Source organism: Castor canadensis, chromosome 12, assembly GCF_047511655.1.
Source record: "Castor canadensis chromosome 12, mCasCan1.hap1v2, whole genome shotgun sequence".
Lineage (NCBI taxonomy): Eukaryota > Metazoa > Chordata > Mammalia > Rodentia > Castoridae > Castor > Castor canadensis.
In genome coordinates, this window is record NC_133397.1 from 5,288,491 (window position 1) to 5,312,439 (window position 23,949).

At 44.4% G+C, this 23,949-nt stretch overlaps 1 protein-coding gene across 5 annotated transcripts in view; it reads left to right on the forward strand.

The window, feature by feature from the left end:
- The window catches only part of Rnf144a (ring finger protein 144A), a 114,712-nt gene that overhangs the window by 17,073 nt on the left and 73,690 nt on the right, over nt 1–23,949 (forward strand). The window contains exon 2 of one of the 5 annotated variants that reach the window (XM_074049102.1): nt 4,506–4,706. The exons of 1 other annotated variant lie outside the window; for it this stretch is intronic. Coding sequence is in view for 2 of the 4 variants with exons in the window: in XM_074049100.1 (XP_073905201.1) it covers nt 7,430–7,514 (85 nt within the window). In the remaining 2 variants the exon portion in view is untranslated. Of the gene's footprint in view, nt 1–4,505; nt 4,707–4,754; nt 7,515–12,518; nt 15,021–18,333; nt 19,713–23,949 lie in introns of those variants that run through there. 3 more of the 5 variants (XM_074049100.1, XM_074049103.1, XM_074049101.1) reach the window with 3 other exon arrangements.

A 23,949-nucleotide genomic window follows, 5' to 3' on the forward strand; every position in this document is an offset into this window, starting at 1 on the left:
ATCCCAGAGTAGCCTAGTGGCCCCACGCTCACCACCTGTGTAGATCCTGCATGTGTACAGGTGGTGGAAGGGCACCTTGTCACAACAGCCAAGCCCAGTCTCCATCAATGTTGGCTCAACATGTTTTTTTTCCCAAGTGTCCTCTTGTCCCCCTTCCTCATTTCATTCAGGTCTCACTTAAAATATCACTCCTTCATAGGCCTCGAAGACTGCTTAAGAATGTAGGATGCCTTCCTCTACCTGGAATTACTTCATTTCTCTTTTTATGGCTTGCTGCTGATGCATGTATACACACATGTATGTGTGTGCATGTGTATGTTTATATACGGACACCACAAAGATCCAAGGATCTTAGTGTTTAAAAAACTGCTCTCACAAACTTTTTTATTTTAGCGATTCCAGCTGTACTTAGTTCTTAGTTTTGTTCATTTATTTAGTAAGAAGTGATGCTAGCGGTAACAAGGGCTTGCACTATATGTAGCTCACATAGGACCCTCATGTATTGATGTGCATCTAATTGATGAAACAGGCGAGTGAGATACTTTCTTGAATATTTGTTTTTGCAACACCTCGGCTTTCTTGGGTTATTTTGAAACTTTCACTTTTTATAACTCATAGTGTCCATGTTCGTATGAAGGAGTGAATTAATTAAATTGGAATTGCCTGAGGAACACACTGCTGGGAAAAGAAGCCTTGTCCCCTATTTTGTCATATTTGCTTAAAGTGACAAATAGTAGTGTATTTATCGTTGTTGTTTTTGCAATTACTTGAAGGGCTGGGTATGGGCATAAGGGTTTCTGTGTTGTCTGAACTCCTTGAGAGCAGGGACCTTCTTAATAGGTTCTGAGCCCTCCTGCCAGTGTCCCTGCAGGTGGCAAGAGCGCAAGATTCGGTTGAGAAAGAGGGGCATCTTTCTTGGTGTTCTGCAAAAACAGGCACAAAAAATATCAAGGTTTGCTGAGAAGCATAAGGAGAGGACCGGCCGTCTGACATGTGCACTGCTTTCTCACTGTCACTGGAGTATGAGGGGGAGCAGGACTGGCTACCCAAGAGGCGTGCACCACAGCTGGGGCCTGTACATTAAAATACACATGACAGCCAGCCAAGTGAAATGCTGCCACTCGTTAGTCCCCCGCTTTTTCTGGAACTGAGGCAGTGCAGATGCAAGCCAGCTTTGTGACAGTGGGCTGCTGGAATGGTGGCAACAGGGTTTTGCAGCCTGGCCACAGCCTGAGAGGCAGGGGCACAGGGCTCCGGCCACAGCCCCTGGGCAGAGAGCTCTGCAGGCCAGCAAGTGAGCTCTCTTTTATAAAGCTGTTTATGATGCAGCTCTGAAGACGCCTGTTGCTAGTGCATCAGCTGAGCAGAGAGCTTCCCTCCTGCTGGAGGTTACAGTTCTATTTACAGGCTGTTCTTACCTGTGAAAACCAGCAGAACCCTGGAGCAAAAGAGACTCTATTGTCTTTTGTCTAAGAGTCAGGATTGTTGCCATGTGAAGGCAGAGACTGGATTTGCAGCTTAGTGGATATCATTTCCTGGAACAGGTGTCTCAGCTGCTGAGGGCACAGTAGGAGCAGCTGTACGTAGGTGAGAGGCTTGCTCTGTGCAGGCTAGGGGTGTCTGGAGATGGGCTCAGTGCTATGCTGGTGAGGCGTGGTGAGCTGTGATGGCTTTGGCCTTCAGCAGCCTGTTCTTAAGCACTGCAAAGAAAAAAAAGGTCAGCATTCCCAGGATGCATGTGGGCAAAGCCTGTTATTGTAGTGAGAGAGCAATGAGGAAGGAATAGAACTGAAGAGGTGTTTGTGTCTGCCCATCGGCTTGTCTGCTGTCCACTTGGCTGCTTTGAAGGTCCTCGCTGAAGAGGCTGCAATGGTTGGTTAGGCTGGAGGGGGAATAGAAGCCCTTGCCATTCTTTTCTCTCTAATCAGAAACATCTGAAAACAAGCAGTGTGCAGATGCTGGTATTGCAGTCCTGATGAGCTAAGCTGTACTTGAGAAAAGCAAAACAAACTTGGAAAGTTCTCATGCCATCTTGCTTGCCCTGCTATTTTTTCTTTTCATAACTTTTCTTTCTCTCCTCTTCCCTCCTCTCTCTCCTTCTCCTCTCTTCCTCCCTCTGTGATAATAGTTTTATAGAGATAAAATTCACATAGCATAAAAGTCACCACTTTAAAGTGTGCCCTTCCACGTTTTTTAGCATACTCAGCTTTTCAAGCATCACCATTAGTTCCAGAACATTCTCCAGAGCCTACAGCTCCACCTGTGTCCATTAAGCATTCGTTCCTTAATCTTCAATGCTCCAAGCTTTTGCAAACCAGTAAATCACTTTTGTTTCCGTGGAGTTTCCTACTCTGGACATTGTATATAGATGGCTTTGTATACTGTGTGGCCTTCTGCGTCTGATTTCTTTCACAGTGTTTTCGAGATTTATCTGTGTCGAGGTGTGACTGGGAACCACAGCCAAATCTATGGTGTGGATAGACCACACTCACCAGGTGATGCAGTGGGGTTTTGGCTAGTATGAATATCGTTGCTTTAATCATGCCCATTGTTTTCAGTTGCCTTTTGGTGTATACCTATGTGAGGAATCCCTGCATCGTGAGCCCTGGTGACACTGTGTTTTAACACTTTAAGGAACTGCAAACTATTTCCCAAAGCACCCTCATTGCTTTATAGTCTCACTGGCCTGAATGGGCTCAGATTTCTCCAGTTCTTGCCTGTATACTTCATTCTAGTCACCCAGGGGCTGTGAAGCCTCCTTGTGGTTTTGGTTTTCATTTCCCCACACGAGGAATCGTACAGAACTTCTTGCACATGAATGTCCTCTTCAGAGACAGGTCTGTTCCAGTGCTTTGCCTAGTTTTCATTTTCACTCTTTTGAATGTTAAGGATTTGTTATAGATTCTCAATCAAGTCCCTTATAAGATATATGATTTGCAGGTATTTTTTTTTCCTGTATCATGGGCTGACTTTTCACTTTCTGGATGACGTCCTCTGACATACAAACGTTCTTTAGCTTGGATGGGGTGTGGTGTTTCTAGTTTGTGTCCTGTTTGTGTTCTTGGAATCCAACCTAAGAAGTCATTGCCTGACTCAAAATGAGAAGGTTTTGCTCTCATTTTCTTCCCAGGAGTGTTATGACTTTAGCTCTTACAGTTAGGTCTAGAATCATTTGGTTAATTTTTTGAAAAGTGTAAGACCTGTCATGCGATTCAGTTCTTCAGCCCTATTTGTCATTTTCCCACCAAAACATCATGGCACTCCTGTCAAAAACCAATTAGCCATACACATAGGGGTTTGTTTCTGAATTGTCAACTCATCTTTGTCTGCTGGTTTTTGGTTTTTTTTTTGAGACAGATTTTCACTGGGGAGTCCGGGTTGTCTTCAAGCTTATATTCTCTTGCCTCACAGCTTCCCAAGTACAGAGATTATAGGCTTGCCATCACAGCTGGCTTTTTGTCTTTTGTAGTATGCTATCTTTACTAATATAAATTTGTAGTAAGATTTGATGTTAAGAACTGTAACTCTTCTAACTTTCTTTTCTTTTCAGGGTCCTTTTGGCTATTTAAGGTCTTTTGGACTTCTGCATGAATTTTAGGACCAGCTAGTCAATTTTTGCAAAAAAGGCATCTGGAATTCTAATAGAGCTTACATTGGATTTATCAATTATCTACTAACCAATTTTGGAAGTGTTGCTATTTTAACAACAGTTTGTCAGTCTGTGAACATGTGATGTCTTTCTACTATGTAGGACTTTAATTTCTTTTAATGATATTTTGGTGGTTTTCAAATTTACAAGTCTTACATTTCTTCAGTTAAATTTGTTTCTAAGTATTTTACTGGTTTTGTTGTGAAATGTGCCTTATGTAAAAGCACATAGTTTTTATCCATTCTACCAGTGTCTTCCTTTTATCTGGGGTGTTTTAAGATATTCAGTGTAATTACTGATAATGTGGAGTTTATGTCTGCCCCTTTAGGCAGGCATACTACAGCTTGAGCCACTCCACCAGCCCCCTATGTCTGCCCTTTTAGTGTTTCTTTCCTGTGGCTCTTCTGACCTTTGAGTACCTCCAATCTTCCATTTTGCCTGTTTATTGTGTCTGTTGTACCCTTTTAATTCCATTTTTGTTTATTTTATCATACATTTTTGAGTTATACTTTTTGAGGTTGTCCCTGGGGAGCACGCTTTTCTCTGACTAAACTTTTCTCTATAGGAACACCGTTGAACAGAATGGGAGACCAAGGACAACTTGTGTGCTGAAATTGTCTGTATTGTTGGATTCATGTGATAATGTCTAGTTGGAATTTGATTGTTTTCTCTAGTAAACTTCACTTCTCCAGTGAGCTATCAGGCTTTACAAAGTTAATGTGGAAGGTATCTAATGGTTGTGTCAACAGCCTTCCACCCATGCTTGGTGACACAAAGGCTCTACTACTGTTGGCCTGGTGACCCACCAGTTGTCCTCCCTGTTCCCTGACTGCCTTGTCTTTCTCTTGCTTCCCAGGTACCTTGCACCTTGCTGAGTCTGATGCTCTCAAGGGACCCCCTTCCCAGGTCAGGGACACCTAGTACCAGAGACCTCTTGTCACCTCCCCATGTGGGCTCCAGAAGTAAGGACAGAGCCAGCTGAATGCACATAAGCCCAGCAGGACTCTGGGGCCTGGCTGGAAGACACCTCCTTCTCTGTCACCTGCACTTCTCACAGGTAACTTTGAATCTGGAAAAGGAAGGCTTGGAATCCTTTGCTTATCTCTTCCCACTGAGTCTCAGGACATTGTCAGGAAAGACAGTAGGGTTGCCTGGATGGAACTTTCTATCCCTCTTAAGTTGCAGCGTTAGGTACATTTCCAATAACTATCCTGAATGAATTGTAAGGAATATCCTTGATACGAGGACATTCCACAAGTGGTTCCTTTATTGCTTCTAACTATGGTGGAGGTTGATGTTGCTCCTCTTATGCTGGAGTCAGGAAACAGTCTTAGAAAGTCAAGGTGCCATACCCAGGGTCTCACAGATCCATGAATTCATTGAGGACATATGGACTGAACTCTCAGGCACCCTCCTTCCCAGTTTGCACTCGCCATGCACACAGCAGCACACCTGACCACTCTCATGGAGACTATTTAGGTAGAGGTGTGAGTAGAAGAGAGGGTGGGTCAGGCACAAGAGACAGTGTACAGCTTACAATATGAAAAAGTAACTTATTTTACATGATAGGATTCAGGTGTGGAAAAAAGAAAACGTAGACCAAGCTTTGTGGGTGGGGCAGGTTGTAGTTTTTAACGGGGCAGTCAGGGAAGTCTTGCTGAACAGATGATATTTGAACACAGACTTCAAGTAGCTGCAGGAGCTGGCAATTTACCCCTGAGCAGAGAGAAGGAGCAGTGGATGCCAAGGCTTGAGGGGAGAGCATACTGGCAGGTTGCATGAACCCATGGAGAGCAAGGGCCAGGGTGGGTCAGGAGATGGCACTAATGGGCTTGTTTGGTGTGGCAGTCATTGGAAAATTCTAGGTTGTGATGGGAAGGAAGTCCATGTGGAGTTTTAAACAGAAGGATGGGACTCATTTCATCCTGGCCTCTGTTGAGAAAACTCTGCAGGAGGTGGAAGGCAAGGGTAGAACCTAGGAAACCCTCTTAGAGGCCACTCTAGTAACGTAGACAGGAGTCACTGTAGCATGTTTCCTAGATGACACTGGAAGTGTCTTCCTGGATGTATTTTGAAGACAGAGCCTTAAGATGTCCCACCATTGGTAGAGGATGTGAGAAAAAGAGGAAGGTCTGTAATGATGGCCTGTCCTTCAGTTTGAGGTAGGGATGGGAAAGGCTGTGGCCCCCAAAGTTGGGTGCAAAAAGAGATTAGAAGTTGGGTTGTGAACAAGCTGAGTTTGAGAAGATTATGGGATACCCCAGTGCAGGGGCTGCGTGGGCGCTGTATTCAGAGCTGAGAGGCTCAGAGGAAGATCTGTGCTGGAGAGAGAATGGATGGGAGTCTGGCTGATAGTTGGTGTGTGAAGAAATAAGATCAGAGGGGATCCCCAGTGAGAGAGACGTTGAAAGGTTGGGCCCTGGGAAATTCCTGTTTTGTGAGGAGCAGGAGGGGAGGCCAGGCCAGCAAAGCAGACCAGGGGAACAACCAGAGGCATAGGGGAAGCAACAGTGGTACATCTGGAGGCCACTTGGAATCATCTCAGAAGGGTAGCAAGGAGCTGTGTTCAGGTGCTGATGAGTCCAGTGAGGACTGATGGATGCTTGGGTCCCAGCTATCTGGGTCATTTGTGGCTTTGGTGGGGACAGTTAAGGTTTTTTTAAACCTTAACTTTAGAGCTATAGGAATATTGCATCTATGCAAAGTACTTACTGGTCACAAGGTACACAGACTCTTCCAGGTATGCGGAAAAATGTTAGAGCGCCCCCCAAAATGTACTGAGTGGAGCCTGAATTCCTTCCTGTGTCTACCCATACCCACCTCCCAGGACGTTCTGTTTGTGACTCTATCTCAAACAAATTCCAAAAGCTGTGAGATGGCTTCATATTCACAAAAGACCCACATCAAAGATGCCATAATACCAGGAAATGACATTCCAGCCCCAGAAAAAACGCTTTTAAATGTTTAGGATTGAAGTGAAATGGTTTTCCTGTCTGTAGACGCCCCTACTTATGTGATGGAAGTGGCTGAATCCAAAAGATAACTTTTTGGCTTTGTCTGTCTGTTTGTTTGTCCCTCAGCACAGAATATCATTGGTTTTTAAAAAGGGAATCCTTGGCTGAGAAACTTTGGCTCAGCCTTGACCATTGTTCAGCCTTGGGAGCAGCTGGGAGTCAGAGAACCACAGCTGGTTTCCTGCTCATTGCTGCTGCGCTTTGGGCTGCTCCGCCCGGGAGCAAAGGCCATTTTAAAATGCCAGCTGGAAAGGCAAATATCAGTACCCCGTTCTGGGTCTCCGTGGGTTCCGAGTTGCTGACGTGGAGAAACGATCCACGTGTTTTAGGAAGGGAAACAAACGGTTAGAGATGCGGTGGCTGAGAGTACGGTTTAGAGAAGTGCTAGCAGCCACATTGCCCACATGTACGGTGTTTTGTTTGGCTTATTTTATTTTGGAAGTGTTTTGACCACTTTCATGGTTGCACGTGCTGCAGTCTGTTGTGCTGGGGAGACTGCATGGCGTTCATGAACACTGAATCGGAGTGGTGGGTCCCTGGTGGAGTCTGACAGTGCAGAGTTCTCCTGCAGGACCAGGCAGCAGGCGTGAGAGACGCATCTGCTGCGTGCAAGGTCACCACCTGCGAGGATACAGGAGCACACACAGGCAGCTTTCTGCTTTGGGGGACAGGTATCCTTTGAGCCGGGTGAGCAGGCTGAGGATGTGAACTTCAGCTTCCCAAACCTGAGCAGGGGCCAGAGCCACCAACTCTATGACCACGAGAAATGGCTGCTGACTGGCAGAAGAGTTCTCACAACCAAGACCTTAAGATGGCATTGGGGAGGAAAGGAGCAGAAAGGAAGACCTCAGGTGCAGTGGCAGGGGGCTGAGGGTGGCCAACCTTGAGTTAGAAGCTAGCTCACTGATGGGCAGTGGGAGGACCTGTAAAATATGTGAAGGGTGGTGACTGGCTTAGCAACTGGGCTGGGACAGGTTTGTTGGATGGTTTTGTGCTTGTGGTGGAGGGGAAGCCTGAAGGCATGGACAAGACCCACAGCGGAAAGCTGGGTCTCCCCGATTTTTAAAGCACAGTTGTTGTTGTCTTTGTGTGTGTGGGGGGGGATTAATTTCCAAAAGGCTGGCACTAGCACTTTCATATGCATACGTATTTACCAAAGAAATACCATGCAGCCCTCTCTCACTTACGGCTTCATAAATAACTTGTAGTCTTGCCTCCATTTACCATTGCTTTATTCAATATAAATGAGGAAACCATTAGCATCTCACTCTTGTAATTTATCACAAAATGGATAGCATTATATCATTACTGTAATCCCAGATTTATTGATTATAACAATCTATTGTGTAAGTCGTGTTCCATAAAGTATTGCTCAATGTTTTCAAAATATTTCTCTTTTTGTAATACGGATAATACACATAAAACTACATAATAAATATGAAAACATTTATTCAAATTTTAAAATAGAAGGTAGAAAAGATTTTCCTGGTGGAACAATTGGTTTGATCATGAGACCTCCTGTGCCTCTTGGTTAATTGGAAAGATTTAAATATGCAAATAGCATTGGCAAGCATGTAATTCAATCATTGTTATAATAAAATCACATGTTAAGTTCTTTTCTACACTCCTTCTGAGTATATTGGCTTAAACAGGGTGCTTGGAAGAGAACGAGTAACAACTAAAATGACATTGTTTACAGAATCGTCACACAGCCCTTTGATCCACTTCCCATAACTTGGGACGTGAATGACTGATGTCTGGGGATGAAATTCTTGAGCAGGTCTGGTGGTTTCCAAAGATTTTCTGTTGTGGTAGGATCTGCTGATTAAATTGTCAGCTGATCTCTACAGTCAGGTTTTGTTATTGTTCTGTGATTTTTGGCATATGTGTAGAAGTAGTTGGAGAGTTGGATTTCATTTTTATAATAAATCATTTTTTCTCAGCTGTGTGTTTCTAAAAGCAAGGTAATGGAGTTATACCATTAGATAGATTTTATACACACACACACACACACACACACACACACACACATACACTTGTTTTCTTTTTGCCTAGTTTCTCTCCCCTTCCACCCAATGCTAGGCAAGTGCTTTATCACTGAGTTACATCCCAGCTTTAAATTCTTTTGAATTTTTTAATGGCAAATGTGGAATATGCAAAGGTCCCTTGTGGGTTTTTACATTTTTAAAAATACCTTTATTTTGCAGTACTGGAGTTTGAACTCAGAACCTTGAACTAGCTAGGCAGGTGCTCTGCCACTTGAGCCAAAGAAACCAGGAAAATCAGTGCTTCAGGCCACACAAAGCATTTGAGGGACTTTTTGGGGGTAGTTAGAAGGATGGATATCCACAGTGGAGAAACCATGCAGCACCCAGCCCCACCTCTTCCTGGAAGGTGATCTTGGAGAGCCACTTATCTCATGGCCTGTGGGAATGAGATTGGTCCTCAGTGAGGATCAGATGTGTTGAAGGAGTAGGAAGTTTGTCATTTGGTGTAAGCCACACTGAGATAGCAGTCACTCAAGTACTAATTATGGCTAAGGCATAGTCTGTTTTCTGTTGCCATAACGACATACCTGAGTCTGGGAAATTTATAAAGAACAGAGCTTTATTTAGCCCTGGGGGCCGGGTATTCTAAGAATAAGATGCCAGTATCTGCTCAAAGTCTGGTAAGGGCTTTCTCGCTGCATCTTAGCATGGCGAAGGGCATCATGTGGTGAGGCAGAGCTAGCCTGCTAACTCGTGTCTCTCTTTCTCTCCTAAAGATACTACCACTGTCATGGCGGCTCCTCTCTCTGATCTCATGAGTCCTCCCAAAGACCCTACCCCCAAATCCTATTAGGTGTCCAGCACATGAATTTGGAAGACACGTTCAAACCACAGCAGGCTAAGAACTAAAAGCAAATAAAGTAATCATGCACTGCCTGCTGTGGGGCCCTGAGGGAGAGGAGAGAGTTTGGGAGGTGTACCTGGGGTGGCCATGGTGAACCTTGAATGCAAATAATATGCCAGGAAGCACTGGGGGCTGCAGCAGCCAGGAGGACTAGGCATTTAGATGGTCACACCGTGCATGCTTTCATCTCAGAAGCGGGGCTATTCTGATTATGAAGGAGTGCTGTAGGGTTGGGAGTACAGCTAAGGGGCTCTTCTTTCACAGCGTGGGGAGAGGGGAAGGCTTCTGGGAGCTTGATTGCATTCCCAGGCTCTTGGAGCCACACAGATCGGACCCCGCCCACAGGTCTGAGGTGGCATGGAACAGCGATGGGTGGCTGTTGTTTACAGCTCTCACTTCCATTTTCTTTGCAGTTCCTAAGTGCACTTCCTTATGTGCATACACTAGTTTACATAACTCATAACCCTGTGAATTTTGGTGTTTTCCATTGTGCAGTTGAGCTAGCTTAACTGAAAGAAGCTTGTTCAAGGTGATGCAGCTGGTCACGGGAGGAGGTGGAACAGAGCCCACCTTCCAAACTTCCTATGACCTTTGTGCCTGATAAGAGTTTTTTAGAGACTTAGGAGAGCAGGAAGATTGGGAAATCTTGGGAAATGTCTTCATTCAGAATAAAAGTGATGATTACAAGACCTCACAAGGGGTCAGATGGATGTGGGGTGGTGGGAATGGAGTGGGGTCATTCCTGGATGTTGGTGCTTTAGGGAAACCCTTATACACCTCTCCCTCCCCCAACCCTTTTTGCTCTGGTTATTTTTGGAGATAGAGTTTTGCTTTTTCCCCAGACCAGCCTGGATGTGATCTTCCTATTTTATGCTTCTTGTCATAGCTGGGATGACAGGTGTGCCTCATCACACCCAGTTTTTTTTCCATTGAGATAGGTGTCTCTCAAACTTTTTGTCCAGGCTGGCCTCGAACCATGAGTCTCTTGATCTTAGCCTCCCAACTATCTAGGATTACAGGAGTGAGTCATGGGTGCCCAACCTAGAGAAGCTCCATTAAGCAGTGCCAGTTAGTGTTCTGTGTGCCTCAGCAGAGATCTTGAGCCCTAACTTTATCTGTGCCCCATTGTGGGAGGTGACACACATATTGAAATCAGTATATTGAAGTCCAGTAGTGAACCCAGTTGGTGGGGGTAGAAGAAAGGTCACCATCCTAGAGAGGATGGATGGCCATGCAGGAATTCCACATGGTTCAGTGAAATTCTATCCTGATCCCCTTTGTCCAACTTAAGTTGAACATGGTGGTGCTGGCTGAAGTTGGTTGTGGATTCAACCAACTGCAGTTCGAAAATACTTGAAAAAGAAAATTGTGCCTATAGCAAATGTAGGTAGGTATTTTCTTGTCATTATTCTCTAAGCCATCAGTCTAACACCTATTTGCTGGGCATTTACATTGTTTTAGGTACTGTAGTAATCTAGACCTGGCTTAAGGTGACGGGAGATTTAAGATGTATGTGCCTAGGTTCCATGTGATTACTGCACCTGCATCCTCAGGTTGACATAACCTGAGGTTCTGGAGCCAGTCCCTTTTGGATATGAAGGTGATACTTTACTCTTTCTAGGAAATCCAGAAACTTCCAACAGAGTAGAGAATGAGCTGGGAGTCCAGGGTCCGAGGAAAGTCCTTATGTACGCCAGTGATTAGAGACTGTTCTCTTTATCAAAAGGACAGAGACAGATCTGGGCTACCTTAGCTGGTCTCTGGCCATCGAGACGGTTCAGGCAGAGGGTGTGGCCATGTCTAGGACTTTCTTTCCATGGACCCAAGCTTGCCAGACCTACCATGTTTTCTTTAAATTCATTGCTGATAAATCAATACTGCGTTTTCTGAATCTGTTCTCAATCCGTCGTTGTTCTTCATCTTAAACCTCTGTATTTGAGTTCCCAAAGTTTGCCAGCTACTTACTTAATTAGCTAATTAAGCTTACTGTTTAGTGTCTGTTTTGTTTGTCAATACTGGGAATTAAACCCAGGGCCTCATGCATGCCAGGCAAACACTACCACTGAGCCTCATCCCCAGCGCACTTTTTAGTTTTTAAGTGAGTATGCTCAGGTTGTAAATTCATGAAAGTGTAATGTAGAAATTTACAGAGTGGGTGTAATGTAGAAATTTAAATTCTCCTTTTTGTCCTCCCCAGAGAAAAACACCACTACAATTCTTTTTTTTTTAGGTTTACCTTTCTAGAAAATTGAGGACATACAAAAATCCCATTTTTAATATGCAGAAGATTATGGCATGGTTCTGTCCTAAGCAGTGTTTTTCAAGAAATATATCTGGTGGAATGTGAAGCCTGATTGGTGACTACCCACGAGGCTGCCTTCCGAACCACAGCATCACAATGCTGCAGCCGGGTGGCTTCCTGTTGCCCACTTTCCCCTGAACTGCCTACTCCCTTCCCATGCTATTACTCCTTAACAGTGATGCCATGTTGTAAGAGGACCTGTACTCTGTGTTCTCAGAGTTTCATGTTAGCTCATTTCAACTTTATGTAACATGTGATCATTTCAAATCCAGCAGTTCAGACACTCTCCTGTCAGTGGATGTTTGAGTCATTCTTTGCTGTCACAAAGCATACAACCGTTTACTATTCTTGTACCTATCCCTGGTCCATAAGTGCATTTTTTTTTTCTTGGTTAAATACTTAGCGTGAGCCATTGGGAAAGAGAAAGGTGAAGTAATGATCAGCTTTACAAGAAAATGTCCAGTGATTTCCCAAAGTGTGCTTACACCAATGCACTTGGCCAGCAGCAGTGGATAAAGTTTCCTTTAAAATTCGTGCCTCTTACCACAGCACTTGGCATTATTAGCATCTTAATTCCCGCCAAATGGGTAGCAAAGTGAATTCAGCGACTGCAGCGCTGTGCCTGCCTTCACGTGTTCAGTCACCATCTGTTTTGTTGAATATCCAATGGTTGTTCATGCCTTTGGTCTAGATTTCCATTAAATAGTTTTTCTTGTCATTGTTTTGAAAGTGTCCTTCTTTCATATAGTCTGAAGACTGTGGCTGGTTTTGTGTGTGAAAAATATCACCCAGTTTGTGCCATATACTTTCATTTTCTGTAAAGTGTCTTTTTGATGACTAGATAGTCTTGATTTTAATATATTGAACATGTCAACCTTGCCCACTGATAAATAGTTAGGGCCTTATGTTTATCTGAGGTCGTAAGTTGTTCCCTTATATTTTCTTTTGACAGTTTTCAAAGCATTTAGAATTCATTTCTGTGTGTGATGTGGAATTCTGATTTGTTTTTTTCTTTTTCTTTTTTGGTGGTGCTAGGGTTTGAACTCAGGGCCTCACACTTGCTAGGCAGGCAGTCTACCAGTTGAGCCATTCTGTCAGCCCTGTTTTTGTGTTTTTGAAATAGGGTCTTATGAACTGTTTGCCTGGGCTGGCCTTGACCCTTGATTGTCCTGATCTCTGCCTCTTGAGTAGCTAGGATTATAGGAGAGCGCCACTGGTGCCAGGCTCTGATTTGATTTTTATACATAAGGAAAAGCAATATTTTGTACCATTTGTTGAACGGTCCCTTTTTCTCTCTAGTGATTTGAAATACACGTTCTGTTGTGTCACATTTATAATGATGGGTTTCTTTCTGTCTCCTGTTGGTCAGTTTACCCAGCTCTATAACCATACAGCTTACTGATAATCACTACAGCTCTGGAAGGAGTCTTGATTTTTGGGGTCCCCCACAGACCTGCAGCCTCTTCTTCAGAGGTGTTTGACTACACTTGGGCCTTTGCCTTTCTATAAAATTTTAGAGTTAATTTATGAAACCAACAGCATCAGCAGAGAGGGAAAAAAATCCAGCAGCACATCCTGTTGAGAACTTGCTTTGATCTGTAGGTTGTAGATTATGTTGGAGCTGTGGATCAGTTAAGAAAAAAATTGAGGCCAGGCATGGTGTTTCACTTCTATAATCCCAGCTACATGGGAGGCAGAGGTAGGAGGATTGCCATTTAAGGCCAATCTTGGGCAAAAAAGATTGGCTATCTGGAAAATAACTAAAGCAAAAAGGGCTTGAATGTATGACTCAAGTACAAAGTACTGAGGTCAAACCCCAGTAGTGCCCCCAAAAGAGAAAGCAATGGACATTTTTTTCTGATATTCAATCTTCTCCAGGATCATCCTTGTCACTGTCTGTGTATTTATGTCTTCTCACATTTTTTTCTGTTAGAATTTTGTACATGTCGCAACTCTGTAGAATTTGTTTCTTGTTACCTTAGTCTTTGGGTGTCTTTGGAAATGGTGTATCCTGGGGTATGCAAACATAATTGGCCATTTTTAATTGACCTTTTATCGATACTTTTTCTTGTTTTCCTCTTTGCACTAGCACCTGTAGTGCATTGCTGAATCACAGCAATGGAAGACATTTTTGCCTTGTTGCCTGAGTTTTATAAATCATATTCTATTTTAATCAAGAATAATATTTGCTGTCACTCTTTTCTAAATGTCTTTTATTAGGGTAATGAAATTCCCTATGTTTCTGTTTTGTGGAGTTGCATTTTGGGCTTCTATCACAAATGCATGTTGGGATTTGTCACAGGCTTGCCCTGTGTGTGTGAAGATGATATATTCAGTTCCCACTGTTCTTCTCACTTACTGTTCATCCACAGTCAAATTCCCTTGGACTCTTTGGAAAAACTAGTTTGTTTAAATACACATCTGGATTCTATTTGGTCATATTTTGTTTAAAATTTTTCTTTCTTTACTCATGAGAGAGTTTGGTGTATGTTTTTCCTTTCTTTAACTGCTTTTGTCTGATTTAAGAGGTTTTTGGGTTTTTTTTCCTCTCAGTTTTTCATTTTTTTCTCCCTTATTTCCCAGAAGATTCTGTGCAGGAGGTGAATTAGCTACTCTTGAAATCTTGGTGGTTCTCAACTGAAAATGAGACCTAGTGATTTCATTGTGGGAAGATTTCTAACTGCTCCATTGTTTTCAAAACTTATACAATACTTTGAACTCCTATGTTTTCTTGAGTTAAATTTCCTGCTTTCCAAGTCAACAGGCATGCAGGTACTCATACTTCTTAGTCTCTTCTTGTTACAAATGCAGTTCAGGTGTTTCTCCTTTTTCATCCTTGACCAACCTGCCGGAGAATGTATATTCCACTATTAATTTTCAAGAAAAATACTTTGTTTTTTACTTTGTTGGTCCTATCTACTGCAAATGTATTTTGTGTTTTATTTATTTTTATCTGTTCTTGTTTAGTCTGCTGTAGCTTTTCTGCCTCTTGAGCTGGAAGTACTCCGCAGTGCCGAGCTCTCTCTTTTTTAACCAAGATGATGTGTTACTGTTCCGGTACTGCGTTCGTGGCAGTTCTTATGTTTTGTTAAATTGCGCTCTTCTGACTTACTTCTGCATCTTACACATTTCCAGATTTACCTCTCTAACCCGTGGGTCATTGGTAAGTCAGCATATTCAAATGTGGAGAATGCCCTCTTTACTGATGTCTGTATTAATTGCACTGAGGCAGGGACGCAATGCTCCATGTTACCAGTTGTTTGAAGTTCGCTGAGTGTTTCTTTATGTTTTGGGAGCAAGTCAGGTTTTGCAAGTGTTATATGTGTTTTTGAAAAGATGGTGAGTTCTCAGTTTGTCAGGTCGGGTTTTTCCTGTGTTGGTTAAGTCAAGATTGTTTTTAGTGCTTGTCGTATCTTCTTTACTTTGACTAGTTTTACATGTCTGCTTATTAAGCAGGGTCTATTGAATTTCCTCACTGTGATGGGCGGTGTGTTTGTTGGTTTTGTCAGTAATTGTGTTATTTTTGTTTTGTATGTTTTGAAGCTATTTGACGTATACACGTTTAGAAGTAGTATAGTTTCCTGATAATGAATTGAACCTTTTACCACAGTGTGTCACCTGACATTTTTTTCTGTATTATGACATTTGCTTGAGAGCCTGTTTCTTCTGATGGCTTAGTTTTGGTACTGGTTTTCCTCCATCAGTTGCCTCCATCCTTTAATTGCTAATGTCTCTGATTCTTTTTGGCTTTAAATATAGTCCCCACTTTTGGAAATTCAACTTTACACACCTTGTAATCCCAGTACTCAGGAGGCTAAGGCAGTAGGATTTCGAGTTCAAGGCCAGCCTGGGATACATAGCAAGACTGTCCATTTCTTTGTTTTGGCTATCAAGTTTAATTCATTTATTTCTCATGATCCTTAGTGTCTTATGACTATTTTATCCAAGTGGTTTTATACTTTTTTTCTACTTTCTGGCTTTTTCTCTTTAAGTAGATTTTATATTCTTCATTTTCTTTCTTTTGCATTTGGGAAGGTGTGCAGTCTACTTCTCTTAGTAGTTACCACTGAAATTTTAACATGTGTACATAAAAAATACCCTTAATTTCTTTTTTACCCCAAAACACAAGAGCCTTAAACTCTAGTTGACCTGAGGACTTATAAACTAGGTTACTTATTTGGTTTTTTTAGCTTGACCCATTTTAGCCCCAGTGGGAAGGGTCCTTGAAGTGTGGTGCAGGATAGTGAGGGGAGCAGATGTCTCCAACTTGGTCTTTGTTGCCACTGCAGATTGCAATGTCTCCTTGGTTCAAAGCCTGCTTCAGTATTCAGAGCATGCAATGATGGAGGCACAGCAGATTGTCAGGGTAGAAAAGAACGTTTTTGGCCGGTTTAACTAGATGAATGGCTCAGATCTCACTTGTATGCAAGAGCAGGTGTTTCATCATACATTATATGGACAAGGAGAAGAAGCACAGCATTTCTAAAATAAGACAAGTGGTGTTCTAGGTTTGTTTATTCCATGGTTTTATGTTACTCTTGTTTTCTGTAGTAGCATGTATTAGCATTCATCAAGAGACTCAGGATCTCTCTCCCCTCAAAATGTAACTACTATATTTGAAAAAAGAAATTTCTTTGTCCAATTTTTTTTTTCCCAGTAACTTGAAACTTCTGGACACATGAGGACTTCACTGTCAAACATGTTAGTAAGTGTCTGTGGCACGGTGTCAGGCCCTTTCAGGGTGATGTGGAGGGCCCCTTATCTTAGGCAAGTCTTACAGTAGGACAACACCAGTGTGTGTGAAAGTAGAATTACAGCAAATTTAGCTTACAGGTGTCAGGGGCATCATTTAGTACAGGAATCTCCAAAAGTTATTTGGGTGAGATTATCCTTTCTGCAGAGGAAGTCTTAAAATCTTCTAAGAAGACTTAGAATTCAGTTCAAACAGAATTCTTCCCAGGTTCAGGCTGGAACAAGCTGGGGGTCCCTGTGGCCCTCACTCACTGAGGCCTCCCATCTCTGTCCCCCAAGGCAAAGCCAGAGAGCTACAGAACTCCCATGAACACTCTTTATGCATGACGTTTTCATTTTAGCAGGGGAGGAACTGGAAGCTGAAGGAGCCACAGGACTGGCCAGTGGCTGGACTCCAAAGCCCCTACCAGACTAGGCAGAGTTTCTGTTTGATGGCAAGCAAAGCTGGTTAGGAAATGATCAGGTACATTTTGAAATTTTTTTTTTTCCTTTAAAGTCAGCACCACGTCTGGGCATTTTGCTGGAGGGCCCCCATTTGCAGCAGGCTGGCTCTGTCGGTGTGAGCCCCCAGCCGTGGGCCTCCCTGGGTGTCTTGCAGACTGGAGGAGCTTATCTGGTGTCTAGTAATAGGTGTGGAGACAGAAACCCCATTTTCTTTGCTGTCTTTTGTTTGCTGGCTTTTGCTGGTCTTGTCACAGTTTGTCACAGAGGAGCTGGTTCTTCTCAAGCAGACAGACCACATGCTATTTCTGGGCTGTAAATTTCCAAAGCTGCTTCCCTATCCACCTCTCCAACCACACACTGGAACAAGATGTGTGCTCGCAGCTATAATCAGCACACTTAAATACTGGTTAAATTCGAAGTGAGTACAAAATCCGTATAGCTCCTCGCCCCAAAAGAAGCTGTAAAAATATGACATGGCCACAGGCCCCCTGGGGCTTTTAAAAATAAGGTGATCCCTCCTAACCTTTTTAAAGCTTATTGGGGTGTTCCAGAATAGCCCAGACCACATGTTAAGGAGCTGTCTGATTCAGAGGGGACTGTGTCTCACACGCAGGAGTCCTGGCCGCTCGCTTCTTCTTGTTTCTGTTTTTCTGGGATGAGATGCACAGTAATAGCCATTTATTTTACAGTAAACTCCTTGAGGCTCATCCCTGTCTACAGCATCTTCAGCAGCTAGTCTGTTCTGAGCCTGAAGAAGTTGTGAAACTGAGGCCTTAGGAGTCAGAGCACCCAGAGGAAAGGTTCTAAAGCTCTCTGCCTCAGTGGCCTCATTTGTTCACTGCTGTGCTTTTGTGCCTCATTTCCAGAGGTCGTCCCATCGATCCCATGACAACCTGTGGGAAACAGGGCAGTTCTTCCTAACCCAAGTCGTAGGTGATGATGCTGAGGCGTCCAGGATTTGGGTGATGGTCTCCAGCCTCATGAGTATAATTTGACATTTATCTTAGATATAGATTCTTTCCTTCTCACACAGACCTCAGTTCTGTCTCAAAGATGCTCTGTTTTATTACAGTGGCTTTGTGTGATACTGCTGAGCTCCTGCCTAAGTATAGCCCTCCATGCTTCTGGGGGACTTGGAGCTGTGTAGTGTACCTCTCACACATTACCCAGCAGCCTCTTGGCATATACATGTGCTACAGAAAATGTGCAGGGTGCCTTCACCTGCAGCCACGTTCTCACTGGTTACTCTGCCTGACACTGCAGAGACTCATTCTTAAAGGTCAAACTTTTAAGGCACATTGCTGAAAATACCATAAGTGGCTTCCAAGGCTGCAGGAGCAAAGTTTGGACTCTTTCTCAACCCATGAAGCAGCTCCAAATTTGGCCCATCTGCAGCCTCATCTCCTCCTGGTTTCTGAGCCCATCCAGACTGGAGGGAGGGACAATCGAGAGTCTCAGCCTTTCCTTTAGTTCCAGGGCCCTGCTTACTCCTAGGACTTGCCATCCTTCTTGGTCAGGTGTCTATAGGAAGATTGTACTGAGAGCCAGTCTGGTAGAGAAGCCCCTCTTCTGTCCTGTGCTGCCTCTGTTGAAACCTGTATCTCCCTCACACTGTCCTCAGAGATGTCCTTGCTGTGATTGGGCTCTGAGGTCTGTCATGCAGAAGGCCATGCATCTGCTCGGGCATTGAGGGTACTGGCAGTTTTGAAATCACTCAGTAAATGTTTGCCTAGTGAAACAACTACATTTTTCAGAATTCCTTCAGATGTGTGCAAAGGGAATTTGATGTGGCTGTTGGGAAGGATGCATTGTTGGCAGATGGGTACTCAGAGGTTCACTGATCTACCCAATGTCCTTCCTTGACATTGGTGGTCCTAGGCTCAAAGGACACACTATACAGAGAGCAATGGCATGGTCAGGGGAGCAGGCACACTGCCTTGCTCATCGACTTTCCCCATATAGGTCTGTCTGCTTTTTCCCAGAGCTGGCTCTTAACAAGTGTTTGTGGACTAGGCAGTGCTGAAATCCCTCACAGCACTTGGTCTTTGGGAGCATTTTGTTCTGGGCCTCTTCTGACATCCTGGAGAGCATCTGAGACATATTTTGATGGCCGTCTCTTTGCAGATGGCTTTTATTTTAAGTAAAAGAAATTTCCTCGCTTCCTCCCACCCTCTTTGCATTCTTGGAGCAGTATATTGTCTTTAGGTGCTGGGACCCATTGCTCACTCCTGCCTCCCACCACTCTATCCCAATTTGCCTGTTTTCAGCAGCTCACATCAGGTACCCAGCTTTCCTTCCGGGGCTGCCGCAGAGGTGCAGTTAGGCATTGGCAGACTGAGGGGTGGAGGAGTCAGGAGGGAAATCCAGGGAAACTCATGGATTGAAGGAGAGCTTCTGTCACGTTGCACTGAAGGTGACAGATGAAAGCACATGGCAGTCTGCTGAAAGGCTATCTTCTGCAGCCACCACATGGTGGGCTCACGGTGACTTCCTCGAAGTTGGAACTCATTCACCACTGTGCTTGGCCTGGGCATCCCTTCTGAGGCTACCACCCTGGGCTGCTGCTCCGAAAGAAAGGCTGGTGAAGGGCAGAAAGGAATGATGTCACGATACTACCTGGAGAAGTCAGGTAGCTCCAAGACAGGGACAGGACAAACCAGTAAGTAAAGACAAACCTGTCTTGCTTTTGGTCCTTGTTTTGTTTTTTTTTTTAAGTTATCATCCAGTTTGGGAGAAAAAAAAAATATGGCAAGTAGTATACTCAATAGAAGGTTCCAGAACCAGGCTTAGGGATCTGTAGCCCTGTCAGCATTTATTGTGAGAAAGCAATGCTTGCGGTCCATCGTGACGCTGTCGGTGGACCCCAGCTCCCTCCGGGCTGTGACATGCATCTCCAGTCACTTAAGAGGCAGCCGTTTTCCTGAATCATAGTGGTGGGTTTATGGAACTTTGATGTGGCTTATTTTGTGCCAAGCCACAGCCTGTGTGCACAATTCTGGGAAAATCCACATGGTCCCTGATGGCCGCTCCTTCCCAGTTCCACAGTTGCTTGTGTGGACTCTGCAGATTAGAGACTGAGGGGCCTGGGCTGGTGTGGACCAAGGTGGGGCTCCAGGTGTTGTTTGCGTAGAGCGATATTGTCATGGCTGTCAGGACAGGTGGCCTCACCGTTTATGGGTTTCCAAATCCACAGCAGTGGGAAGAAGTCACAGTATTTGAGACCCTACTGGACCTCAGCAACTAACATGTGTCCAGCATTTACCTTTCTTTTACTGATGAAGCTTTTGTTTGGCATCAGAGCTTTTTATATTTTTCCTCTAGTCAAGTATCACACGTGATAGAGCTGGTATGGAGGACTTAGAACCCTTTCTCCCGTGTCCTGATCTCTCTATGTGTTCCTTCTGCGCACTTCCCAGCCCTGTGCCTGCTGCCTGCTGTCACAGACCATTCCTGAGCCTGCCAGAATGGGCAGCACGTCCAGGTGCACAGGTGTGTCTGAGCAGGAGGGCCAGGGGCCTGCAGTGCTGCCCCTTGGGTCCCTTGCAGGGCTTGCTGTAAGCATTACTGCCCTGCTTGTTTCCATGGAATTAACTCAGCTATCCCAGGAGCCCTAGGGACTCTCTGACCAGAAGGAAGCCTCCTCATCGTACATCCTCATTGTATCTGTCACCTAGGTGCTAAAAGGGGCTGCTTTTATCACACAACAGTAAAGGGTATCAGCCCCATCAGCTGCTTTTTAGAAGGACTTGTAACTATGGTAGGATGTGTTTATATTAAATATTAGGGCACTCCAGTGTATTTTTTTCTTTAAGAAGTGTTTTACAGTGACTTTGCCCTTCGGTTTCTTGTGGACTCCATAAGCACTAGTTAGAGAGTCTGTTACTTACCGAGGATCTCCTATGGCCACGCACAATGGGTATTTGACACAGTTTCTGATCTGGTCCTTGCAGTCACAGAGGCACCGTCCTCTTATCTGTAGGAGTCATCACTGCCATCACTACCATCTTGATGGGAGGAGACAGGCTCAGCTCAGTGCTCTCTGACTGTTAATAGGGCTGATTCCGACTAAACATCAGTCCTGCTGAGGAGGGGCATATCTCACCTCCCCACTCCTCCCTGCTTTCTCTTGCCTCTTTCTTCCCTAGGCAACAGGGAAGGTACACAGTCTTCTAGAGACAGCTTTCTCTTCCTGTTCTCCTTGGACTAATTAATTCAGTACCTATCCCTGCAGCTCCTGCTTTGCATAAGGCAAATGTGAAAACCCTAATGGATAGCAACATTACTAGGAAACTCCCTGTAAGGGAGACCAGGTGAGGACCTGGGCTTGGAGTCTTGGGTGCCATGTGGTGAGGTGGGGCTGGGATGTGCTGTGCAGAGATCAACGTTGAAAGTGGCCTTATGAGCTGGGGACATGGCTCAAATGGTAGAGCGCTTGACTCACAAGCACAAAGTCCTGAGTTCAAACCACAGTACTGCAATTTAAAAAAAACAAAAAGAAAGTGGCTTTATGAAAGGGATCTACATTGGACCCAATGGCTAGGCTCCTAAGTTGTACCTTTGTTGGTGCAGGGTGCCCTTGGTCATTGCTCCACATTGTTTGCTCATCTGATCATTGTTCTTGCTGCTCTTAGAGCAGAGAGCATGGGTCCTCCCATCGGAGACCCGTTAGGAAGGCGGTCCCTTGGGGAGAGGATCGAGCCTCTGAACCTACGAGTGAAGATAGCACTTTGGAAGCATCCCCACCTCTCTGTGACTCCAGGAAGCACTGATCTGTACCTTGAGGTCTATCTCATGAAGCCTTGCAACCTTCACAACCTGCTTTTCCAGGGAGATCCCTGAGGGTGACCAGGGGATGGGAACTGGTGGGAGGAAACGGGAATTGAGAGGCAGGGTGGAAATGAAAGATGGACTTAGCATATTTGCAGTTACGGAGAGTTAGGATGCCAGGGATCATGGCTTAGTTGGCAGGTGCACTGGCAGGTGGGGTTCCCCAGGACCTCCCTAGCACAAGGTGGGTGCCTGTTCTCTGGGGTACAGACACCCTGCCCTTATGGGTGTCTTTGTGTCGCTTTCTTTCCTCAGTTTCCTGAGACCCCTCACATTCTGTGATTCTAAGAAGTTGTTTTTCTTTAGAAATGTGCAGACTGCCCTGGTATCTGGGAGCAAGTTTAATAGCAGAGCCCTTGGAATAGTGCATGGAAACAAGGGAGGAGGAAAAGTAAACTGCATTGCTTTGCTTTTTTGCTCAAAATCTTTTGCTTTAAATCTTTTCTCCCTTTCCTCCTTGGAGGAGGCTAGGGAAGATGTGCAGACATTTGCTCCTTTGCAGTGGAGTCTTTGCAGCAGAGCCAAAACCCTCTGAGGTTTCCAGGCCAAGTCTTAGAATCAGCCTTGCTTATTACTTTCTACAAGTCATCCTAGCTGAGGTTTGCATCTGGAGCTCAGAAGAGGACCTTCCTTTTGTTTGTTGGGGACCTTGAATCAAGCGAGGTCCTCTGGCCTCGGGTGCTGCTTTTCATCAAGTCAGAGAGGGACAGGGCGCATTGGAAAGTGATGACCGTGGACGTGGCCATCTTGATCACTGATCACCATCTTGAATCGAAGGAGAAAGTAATCATGACTCCAAAGCACTGAAGTTCAGAAGGAAGATGGTGGAAGTTACAAGAGCCCTGGCTTCCTCTCTGTCTGGATATGGCATTTATTTCTCCTCTTTGGCCCTTAGTGTCCTCAGCCATGAAAGGAAGAATCCACACCAGGTAACTTGAGGCCCTTGCACATCTGAAAGATTCGTGGCGAATGGGCCCACTGTGGGATGTGAAAACAGTGGCTGTCTGTGTGAGGACGCAGCCCTTGCAGTTCACAAGTGGCTTGTTTAGTTCTTCCACATGAAGGGAGGACTGGAGGAAGTCCTGGCCCGCACTTGACTTTGAAATTGGCAGTGAAGTGACTGTGTGAAGTCATTGCTCAGTGTAATGCCAACTTAAATTGTGTGTGTGCACGCACCTGTGTGTACATGTGTGTGCTCGTGTATTTGGTACTGAGGAAAGGTTTTTTTTTTTTTTTTTTTAATATACCTGCCTTTGTGTTTGAAATAAAATCAGGTCCCTGGAATGTCTTGGTTGGTTCATGGATTTATACTTTGTTTTTATGCTTTTTCTGGTGATTTCTTTTCAAAATAGCTTTTGCTACTTTTACAACTGGAAAAGAAGTAATAAATGACTTTGTCTCTTAAGGCTGATGTGAGATCAGCCTCGGGGAACCTCATTGCCTCTTCTTGCATCATAGGGAGGCCTGTTGCTTCATAGGTTTTTGATTTCAGTTCAGATGATACCTTCTGTCTTTGATTATACTTAGATGTTATGATAATAAAGGTCATGTTTAGCCTCTATCTAAATAGGAAAGACTAAACTATTTGAAGGAGTGGAGGTATTTTGTTTTTGAGCTTGAACTTCTGTAAAAGAAAATTTCCAGCCTGTGAAGTGCACAGAGCTTCTTTGAATACCTCCTGTGCTCAAGGTTCTGTGAGTGGAGTTTTTGGGATGCAAAGATATTTGATGAAGATCTAGTCTTCGGAGACGGTAATGTCTTTAGGGAGAAGAGATCCACACATAAGTAAGGATGTGATCCATGTTTCATTTACAGAGCTGTGCGACACTAGGAGAGGGAAGCTTGGGTAAGGGGTGCTAGCTTTTGCTGAGTGTGACTTCCTCCAGGTCTCCCTTCTTTTCCAACACCTGTCTTGCCAGTTTCCATTGCTGTCTGCAGTCTTTTCCACTCAGATAACAGCACCCGCCTACTCCTGCTCTCTTAAATCCCAGCATTGAACAGTCCCACTCCATGAGGCATTCATGACACCACCTGGAAGTGCCCAGTCCCGTTTCCTAGGCATTGTGTGA